The following is a 10,077-nucleotide window of genomic DNA, read 5'->3' as shown; positions in this document are numbered from 1 at the left end:
TGTCTTTCTAAGACCCAGAGCTGAATACCAGTTGTCACCATAGACAGATGGCCCTTCTGTTGGAAGCTGAAGAATGTTGGCCAAAATGTCTGGAGTCAATCTGATTTCTACTCCCTTTATTTTTGAGATAAAAAGAGATTTGTCAGCAAAGGTTTTGGCATTGCGAGAATGTTCTTGTGGTGGTGAATGTTCTTGTGGAGGAGCAGTTGGAGAACGTTCTTGTTCTGGAGAAATTGGTTTTGGACTGGTTTTTAGGTTTTGTTTTGGGGCAAGCGTTTTCTTTCTTTGAGGATTTGGGAGATTTTTTCGAGCAAGAAACTGAGCAATAGTGATTGTGTTTTTGGTTCTCATGGGTTTAGTTGGTGGTTTTGGTTGAGAGAGTGGTTCTTTTTGGTTTGGAGAAGGCGAAACGATGTCATTTAATGATCTCCGTTTTTGATGAGGAGGAGTTGCGTGTGAAGGTTCAGAAGAGAAAGCTGATTTTGAGGGTGTCGAAGGGTTAGTAGTCATTGGTGGATTTTGTGGTGAAGTTGTTGGTACTGTAGGCATCGTGTTTCTTTGTGGTTCAGTTTGTGTTGGTGATTTTTCTACCGGGGGACACGATTCAGAAGAGTCATCACTCTCAGAGTCTGAAATGATGAAGTAAAAAGGTTTAGGGTTCATGGATTTCGATGTACCAATACCAGACTGGACGCGCATGGAGCGGCGTGGAGGAGTGATTCTGGTGCGAAGATGGGGAGGCACTTGAGCGTAGTTTGGTGTAGGACGAGTGTATAGTGGTGGAAGAAAGGTAGACAGAGGTATGAGGTTTAGAACTTCTTGACTGTTTTGAGGAGATGGAGAGGCGGAAGATGAGTGTGGTGGTGAAGGGCGAGGTGGTGGAGAGGGAGAACGCTCTCTGGATTGGTATGAGGACGATGAAGAGGGTGGTGTACAGAGAGAGGCATTTTTTCGTGCAGACTGTTTGGTTCGAGCCATTGTTGTTTTTTTGGGATGAGGAGGAAGAAGAAGATGAACAGTGAACGTGATTTAGAGAAAGAGAGATGATTCCAGCTTTTGGGGAAAAGAAGGTGGGAAGAGGAACAGTTTTCTGACTTGAGAAGATGGAGAGAAAAAGGTGGAGTAATGATGAGTTTGTACCTAGGGAATTGGGAAAAGCATTTTGGGGGATTGGAGAGTGTATGTGTTAGCATTCTAACACCAGACACAAGGGCACGTGCAATAAATGCCAAGATTTGCCTTTTTTACTTTTGAGAGGGAAAAGCAGACTGTTGCTTTTTCCAGAACGGAGAATGATGAATCGCGAAACGGAGACTGATAAACGATCTCTGTTTTCTGCAGAAGCAGATTTTAACCAGAATTTTCTGGATTTTTCATGATTCTCAGTTTTTCCTTGATTGAATTAAAACTATCCTCCACAAGAGGCTTAGTGAAAATGTCAGCAAGTTGATTTTGAGTATCAACGAAGATTAATTCAACGTCTTTCTTATTGACATGATCACGAATGAAATGATGTTTTATTTCAATATGCTTTGATCTAGAATGCTGAATAGGATTTTTAGACAGATTTATAGCACTTGTATTATCACAATAAATTGGAATATTGGAATAGCTTACAGAGTAATCTTGAAGTTGGTTCTTAATCCACAAAACTTGTGAACAGCAGTTTGCAGTTGACACATATTCAGCCTCAGTTGTGGATAGTGCTACGGTGTTCTGTTTTCTGCATGACCAACTGATTAATGCTTCACCTAGGAACTGATAATCTGCCTATATGTAGATGATCTGCTCATTACTGGAAGCACATCATCAGAGATTGAAAAGGTAAAAATCAAGTTGAAATCTGAATTTGAAATGACTGATCTAGGTGAACTCTCATTCTTCTTAGGGATGGGATTTCAGAAGATGAAGACATGAATAGTTATGCACCAGCAGAAGTATATAGGTGAACTGCTTGAGAAGATGAAGAGGGTGGTGTACAGGGAGAGGCATTTTCTCGTGCAGACTGTTTGGTTCGAGCCATTGTTGTTTTTTGGGAGGAAGATGATGAAGAAGATGAACAGTGAACGTGATTTAGAGAAAGAGAGAGATGATTCCAGCTTTTGGGGAAAAGGAGGTGGGAAGAGGAGCAGTTTCCTGACTTGAGTGGATAGAGAGAAAAAGGTGGAGTAATGATGAGTTTGTACCTAGGAAAATGGGAAAAGCATTTTGGGGGATTGGAGAGAGTATGTGTCAGCATGCTAACACCAGACACAAGGGCACGTGTAATAAATGCCAAGATTTGCCTTTTTTGATTTTTTGAGAGGGAAAAGCAGACTGTTGCTTTTTCCAGAACGGAGAATGATGAATCGCGAAACGGAGACTGATAAACGATCTCCGTTTTCTGCAGAAGCAGATTTCAACCAGAATTTTCTGGATTTTTCATGATTCTCAGTTTTTCCTTGATTGAATTAAAACTATCCTCCACAAGAGGCTTTGTGAAAATGTCAGCAAGTTGATTTTGAGTATCAACGAAGATTAATTCAACGTCTTTCTTATTGACATGATCACGAATGAAATGATGTTTTATTTCAATATGCTTTGATCTAGAATGCTGAATAGGATTTTTAGACAGATTTATAGCACTTGTATTATCACAATAAATTGGAATATTGGAATAGCTTACAGAGTAATCTTGAAGTTGGTTCTTAATCCACAAAACTTGTGAACAGCAGTTTGCAGTTGACACATATTCAGCCTCAGTTGTGGATAGTGCTACGGTGTTCTGTTTTCTGCATGACCAACTGATTAATGCTTCACCTAGGAACTGATAATCTGCCTATATGTAGATGATCTGCTCATTACTGGAAGCACATCATCAGAGATTGAAAAGGTAAAAATCAAGTTGAAATCTGAATTTGAAATGACTGATCTAGGTGAACTCTCATTCTTCTTAGGGATGGGATTTCAGAAGATGAAGACATGAATAGTTATGCACCAGCAGAAGTATATAGGTGAACTGCTTGAGAAATTTGAAATGAATAGCTGCAATTCAATCTCAAATCCATCAGAAACAAACTCAAAAATTGATGAGTGCAGTGAGGAAGAAAGGGTTGATCCAACACTATTCAGACAAATGGTTGGTTCGCTGAGATATCTATGCAACAGCAGGCCTGACATTTGCTACTCAGTCAGTGTAATTAGCAGATTCATGCATGATCCAAGGAAGACTCACCTGACAGCAGCTAAAAGGATTCTTCGATACATAAAAGGCACAAAGGAGTTTGGGCTGCTATTCTCTAATGGAAGCAAAGGTGAAAGAAGTGAACTTATTGGATATTCAGACAGTGATTGGTGTGGAGACTTAACAGATAGAAGGAGTACCTATGGCTATGTTTTCAAATTCAATGAAGCAGCCATATCATGGTGCACAAAGAAGCAACCAGTGACTGCACTTTCATCTTGTGAGGCAGAATATATTGCAAGAACTTTTGCAACTTGTCAAGCAAAGTGGCTGGATTCAGTGATGAAGGAATTGAGGTGTGAAGTGATGAAGGAATTGAGGTGTGAAGTGATGAAGCCTCTAATACTCAGAATTGACAACAAGTCAGCCATCAACCTTGCTAAAAATCCAATCTCACATGGCAGAAGTAAGCACATTGATACAAGGTTTCATTTCCTTAGTTAGCAAGTGAACAATGGAATGATTGAGGTGCAATATTGTCCAACTGAAGTGCAGCTAGCAGATGGTTTTGCAAAAGCTCTAACACTTGACAGATTTGAGTTTTTGAGAAAGAAACTTGGTGTTATAAGTGTTCAACAGTTATGAATTAAGGGGAAGTGTTGAAATTTATTTCATAACTGTCCCCCTTTCCAAGTTTAGAAGTTAGTTACCAAAAAAAAAAACTGATTGTTAGTTAGTTAGTTACCTTTGGATAAATAGTTTTGCAAACAATTATGCAATACATATAAAAAGGAATACTTTGTAAAGTGTTGAAAATATGATCAATAATCAGAAAATCATATTTTTCATTTTCCCTTTCTTCCTCTCTGTTTTTGCTAGTTTTTGCTGCGCAAGTTTTGACTGTGTGCATCACAGTCCTCTGGTTCCAACAAATTGCAGATTGCTTCGTTAGTTTCACTGACCTCCAGTTCTATTGTGAGGTTCAAGAAGAAACAAAAAATAAATAAATAAAAGAATGAGGTCATTGTTTTTGCTGTTGATCGCCTTGTCTTTCAGCTACGTCTTTGCGGAACACATCTTCCCTGTTCATATCGGTAACTAATCTAATCTCCTTACTTTTTATGTCTCTTCAATTTCTTAGGGCTTTCAATTCATCTGTACTCTTATTTCAATTTCTCTTTGTTGTCTTAATGCAATTCTTTTAGTTAGTATTATATCAGAAGGTTTTGCAGTAAATTATTTTTGTTTTTATTATGTGAGTTTAATATATGTCAAGAAATTGAACAGGTAGTATATTTGGTGGTGGTGGTGGTGGCGGCAGTAGTGGAAGTCCTCGTGAACCGAAATACAAGATTGAATTCCACCTTGAAGATTCCCTTTTCACCCTGTAAGTTTTCCAATGTGTTATTGTTTGTGTGTGTGATTTTTTTTTTTAACTTGCTAAATTAAATTACACTTTTGACAAATATTGAATGTTAGCATGGTTCAAATGATGTGTAGTATAGTGTAATTGTGTTGTTTACAAACACAACGATTATCACCTTGATGGTGGTGATAAATTCTTTGATGATGTAGACATCTCCAATGAAAGGAGCTTTACCTGCGAAGGCACTCTGATGGCAAAGTTAGGTGGAGTTAAAAGTAGGGTTTAAGAGTGAGTTATGAAGTGAAGTGACCATACCTGGAGGCTGAACCCATATTTAAAGTGATTTTTGGTTCCGATAGGTGATAAGTTCTGATTGGTGGATAATCCTTGGATGATATCATCTAATTTTGCTGAAAATTCTCTTGATAACTGATAAGATGATAGCAAAGAGTTTGTCGTAAAGAATAAGGTCGAGTCTACTTGCAGATGTGCTCCTATGGTCTTCTTCTAGAAGTAGTACTAGTGTTTGGGCCTAATTGAATTTGAAGGCCACAGGATGACATGGGCTCTGGGCCAAGGTCCATCCAGGTACATGCTGGTTCTGAATCAAAACTATGAGTTTAAAAATGGTGTTATTTTTTGACGATATCATAGAGATTGGAAATAAGAATGGGTTTGGTCTGTTTTGTTGGATTGGGGATTTAAGCAGTTTTACTAATGTTTGCTGACATTAATGAAAAGATTGACAACTCTGTAACACAAGTTTTTTGATATAACTATCTGAACGTCACCCACCCTTCTTTTGGGTGTGGTGTAAACTTCATAGATATTTATCCTGTCACCTTCTGATAAGAACTCCCGATGTTGAATTAACAGGATGATGACCAGGAATCTGTAGTCATACCGGATAAAAATGGACATAAATTTGTATGTTACTTGCCTAAGGTGGAAAAGGTAAAGAGTGGAAAGCCTGTTATGCAGCACAACGTTAGCAGCATGATTGTTGAAACTGAGAAGCAGCGTGATTGTTGAAACTGAGAAAAGGGTTAAACAGAAGACACCAGATAAACTATTAGAAGTATTGAAGCATCCATGCTTTATCAGAGTTAGTATTTGCATCTCTATATTTGCTTTGAATGGTTATCCTTTGATTATTTGTTTAATTTTATAAACAGATAGATTAGTTTGGTCTTTTAAGAGTCTTATTGGAAATAATTTTCTTACATTGGATAATGTGTTTGTGCAGCAAAAAGGTTGGTGGTCCTATGAGTTTTGCTATCAAAAGAAGTTGCGACAACTACATTTGGAGGATGACAAGGTATTCCCTTGATTGTATTCAGTTTTGGCTCTTGACTATCTTTTAATTTAATTTCTATTTGCTTAATCCTTTGGTTAGTAGCCCAATGTGATGGAATTGTGAGCGGAATTGCATTCCTAAATGAGTGTTTGAATCAATTCACGCGATGTTGCATGATAGCATGGCTACTGCATCATGGGAGTTGGGTCAGTATACAATTTGATCACCAACATTTTTGTTATATTATTTGTTAAATATAAAGAGTATTGAGGGACATATTGTGAATAACCCGTGTGTTTCAACTACACAGCGGAATCTCTTTATATAGACACAGGGTATTAAATAACTCTAATTTACAGTAATGCTAACGGGCCAGAATACTTACATACTTACAGCCCATATATATTATTTACATTCTAATATAGTATTTAACACTCCCCCTCAAGCTGGAGCATATAAATCAAATGCACCTAGCTTGTTACATATATAACTAATTCTAGGACCTCGCAATGACTTTGTAAACACATCTGCTAACTGATCATTGGATTTGACAAAGCTGGAGATGATGTCACCTGATTCAATCTTTTCTCTAACAAAATGGCAGTCAATCTCAATATGCTTGGTCCTCTCATGAAAAACCGGATTCAAGGCAATGTGCAATGCAGCTTGATTATCACATATTAATGTCATTGTGCTGGTCTCTTCAAATTGAAGTTCTTTCAGTAACTGTTTCAGCCAGATGAGTTCACATGTTACTAGTGCCATGGCCCTGTATTCTGCCTCAGCGCTGGATCTTGCAACAACATTTTGTTTCTTACTCTTCCAAGATATTAAATTTCCTCCTATGAGTACACAATACCCCGAAGTTGATCGTCTATCTATGGGTGAACCTGCCCAATCAGCATCTGAGTAGCCAATTATTTGAGTATGTCCTCTATCTTCATAAATGAGACCTTTTCCAGGTGCACTTTTGATGTATTTAAGAATCCGGATTACAGCATCCATATGTTCTTGGCAAGGAGAATTTAAGAACTGACTTACCACACTGACAGCAAAGGAAATGTCAGGACGAGTGACTGTGAGATAGTTTAATTTTCCAACCAATCTCCTATATCTTCCTGAATCTGATAGAGGCTCCCCCTGATTGGGTAGGAGTTTGACATTTGGATCCATAGGAGTATTCCTTGTTGATCACTTCCAGTTATAACAATGTCATCCACGTAAACAATAAGATAGATGCACCCTTGGGCTGAGTGGTGATAAAATACAGAGTGATCGGCTTCACTACGGATCATACCAAATTCTTGTACTACCGAGCTAAATCTGCCAAACCAAGCTCTAGGAGACTGTTTAAGACCATAAAGGGACCTGTGTAGCCGACAAACCATGTTGGAAGACTCCCCCTGAGCAACAAATTCTGGTGGTTGCTCCATATACACTTCCTCTTCAAGATCACCGTGCAAAAAAGAATTTTTAATGTCAAGCTGATGGAGGGGCCAATGTCTAATTGCAACAATGGAGAAAAACAGTCTGACAGATGCCATTTTGGCAACCGGTGAGAATGTGTCACTGTAATCCAACCCAAAAATATGAGTATATCCCTTAGCTACCAAACGAGCCTTAAATCGATCAATCTTAGCATCAGGACCAACCTTCACTGTATAAAGCCAACGACACCCGACTACTGACTTCCCATGAGGTAGAGGTACCAATTCCCAAGTACCACTGCTCTGTAGAGCACACATCTCATCAAGCATTGCTTGCCTCCACTCAGGGTGGGATAATGCTTCACCTGTAGTTTTAGGAATAGAAACAGAAGACAAGGAGGACAAGCAAGTGTAATGTAAAGGAGAAAGACGATGATAACACAAATCAATATAATGTGGAGATGGATTACGGGTGGTGCGAATATCCTTACGAAGAGCAATGGGAAGGTCAGGCTCAGGTGGCAGGGCCGGATCCGGATGTGGCGTCGGAGGAGAGTCTGTAATGGGAGCAGGAACATGCACAACAGAGGATAAGCGACGACGCTGATATGTTTGTAGTGGTCGTGGAGGTTGGGGGCCAGACTCGGTAGGTTCGATAGGAATATGAGGGGGTGGGAGAGGGATAACTACTTGAGGAGGTTCAGGATTAATGTCCTGATAGGGCTCAGTAGCTATATGGGTAGGTTTAAAATATTGTACAGACTCGAAAAAGGTAACATCAGCTGATGTAACGTAGCGGTGTAGTGTGGGAGAATAACAACGGTAGCCTTTTTGGGACCGATGATAACCGAGAAAGACACACTTGAGTGACCGAGCTGACAATTTGTCCAAACCGGGGGATAAATTGTGAACAAAACATGTGGACCCAAAGACACGAGGTGGTAGTGGGTGAAGAGGTGTATGGGGAAAGAGGACCGAATGGGGGATATTGCCATCAAGGACAGAAGATGGCATACGGTTAATAAGGTAGCACGCCGTTAAGACTGCATCCCCCCAAAAACGGAATGGAACATTGCCATGGAGAAGCAAGGTTCGTGTGGTTTCAATGAGATGCCGATTTTTGCGTTCGGCTACCCCGTTTTGTTGAGGTGTATGAGGACATGAGGTTTGGTGTAAAATACCGTTGGAAGCCATAAAATTTTGAAATTGATGAGACAAATATTCTCGAGCATTATCACTTCTTAAGGTACGAATGGAAACTCCAAATTGGGTTTTAATTTCTTTATAAAATTGCTCAAAGATGGAAAACAATTCAGTTCTATTTTTCATTAAAAATAACCACGTACAACGAGAATAGTCATCAATAAAAGTAACAAAATACTTAGACTCTAAAGTAGACACAGTACGAGAGGGACCCCAAACATCAGAGTGAACTAAAGCAAAAGGAGATGATACTCTTTTATTGACTCAATCGGGAAAGTTACTACGGGTGTGTTTCCCTAACTGACACGACTCACAATGTAAAGTAGATAACTTAGACAAACTAGGCACCAGTTTTTGTAGTTTGGTAAGACTTGGGTGTCCTAGCTGAGCCTGGATAGTATGTGGGGACTCTGTGGCAGAGCACGTTTTGGATGTTGTAGAAAGGTAATAGAGGCCTTGTGACTCACATCCTACGCCAATCGTCCGTCCCGAATTCCGGTCCTGCAAGGTAACATTATCATTAGTGAACGTAATAATACAGTTATGAGATCGAGTCAATCGACTAACTGAAAGTAAATTAAAGGGGCATCCAGGTACATAGAGAACAGATGCAACTGAGATAGAAGAGAGAATGTGGACAGTGTCAACTCCTTGAGATCGGGTTTGAGTACCATTGGCAGAAGTTATAGTAGGTAAAAAACCAGATGTAGAAAGTGATGAAAAGAGACCTTTATTACCAGTAACATGATCAGACGCACCAGAATCAAGAACCCAAGGGCCGAGAGAAGATGAATGAGAGAGGTATACAGATGAGTTACCAGTGTGTGCAACTGAAGTAGGAAAACTAGAGTTTGGATGACTCTGAACCCATCGGAGAAAATCTTCATAGTTTGCCGGGGAGCCTTGTGGAGATGAGGTAGTCTGAATAGTGGCAGAAGGATCAAGCTGAGTTGCATTTATCAAAGGCGAAGGCTTGCCATGCAACTTCCAACAGCGATCAATAGTGTGTCCAAGCCGATGACAATGCTCACATTTTGGACGAGGCTTAGAGCTGGATGGTCCTCCACGAGAACGTTGTTGATTATGTCTCTAAGATGCAGGAGCAGCAGTGTCACCCGGAACTGAAGTAATAGATTGCTCAACTGGATGTTTTGCTGGTACACGAAGGAGGATCGCTGAAGTAGTAGACATATCCGAAACAGTAACAGACCCCAAAATTTGATCACGAGTTGCAGAGTACTCCTGGGGTAGGCCATAGAGTGCAAGAAGCATGAAGAAGGTGCTGCGTTGATCCAACTCCTTCTTTTGTTCAACTGGATTACTTGCAGCAGGAGGGAGTAGCTCATTAAAGTCATGAAGTGCACTATGAACGGTGCCAAGATATGCAGAAATAGAACCATCAGTGACTTCGGAGTAATGATATTCAACAAGCGGTGACACATTCCATAGAGACGTTGTGTGTCGTTAGTATAGAGTGCCTTTGCTTGACTCCAAATCGATTCACACGTGAGATGCGGACGAAAGATCGGTTTAACATCTGGATGAAGTGTAGACTTAATGACACTACACAACTGAGCATCAATCTGACTCCATTTGGATGTTTCAGCCACACTCACCTTAT

The 10,077-nt window shown here is 39.8% G+C and overlaps 2 protein-coding genes and 1 pseudogene across 2 annotated transcripts; 2 read left to right on the top strand and 1 right to left on the bottom strand.

Moving 5' to 3' along the window:
- The first annotated feature begins 3,190 nt into the window (after positions 1-3,190).
- Positions 3,191-3,808, top strand: LOC140918765 (secreted RxLR effector protein 161-like). The gene is made up of 2 exons (XM_073363561.1): positions 3,191-3,629; positions 3,714-3,808. The coding sequence occupies exons 1-2, from the start codon at positions 3,191-3,193 to the stop codon at positions 3,806-3,808; spliced, it is 534 nt and encodes a 177-aa protein (XP_073219662.1).
- A 370-nt stretch (positions 3,809-4,178) lies between these two features.
- Positions 4,179-10,077, top strand: part of LOC101505731 (protein OS-9 homolog) — a 9,833-nt pseudogene continuing 3,934 nt past the window's right edge.
- On the bottom strand, positions 6,184-6,999 carry LOC140921066 (secreted RxLR effector protein 161-like). The gene has a single exon (XM_073370851.1). It carries the CDS (start codon positions 6,997-6,999, stop codon positions 6,268-6,270), a length of 732 nt encoding a protein of 243 aa, XP_073226952.1. The 3' UTR covers positions 6,184-6,267.

Source organism: Cicer arietinum, chromosome 7 (assembly GCF_000331145.2).
Source record: "Cicer arietinum cultivar CDC Frontier isolate Library 1 chromosome 7, Cicar.CDCFrontier_v2.0, whole genome shotgun sequence".
Lineage (NCBI taxonomy): Eukaryota > Viridiplantae > Streptophyta > Magnoliopsida > Fabales > Fabaceae > Cicer > Cicer arietinum.
The sequence above is the reverse complement of the archived record's forward strand: the minus strand, read 5'-3'. Positions and strand labels throughout refer to the sequence as shown.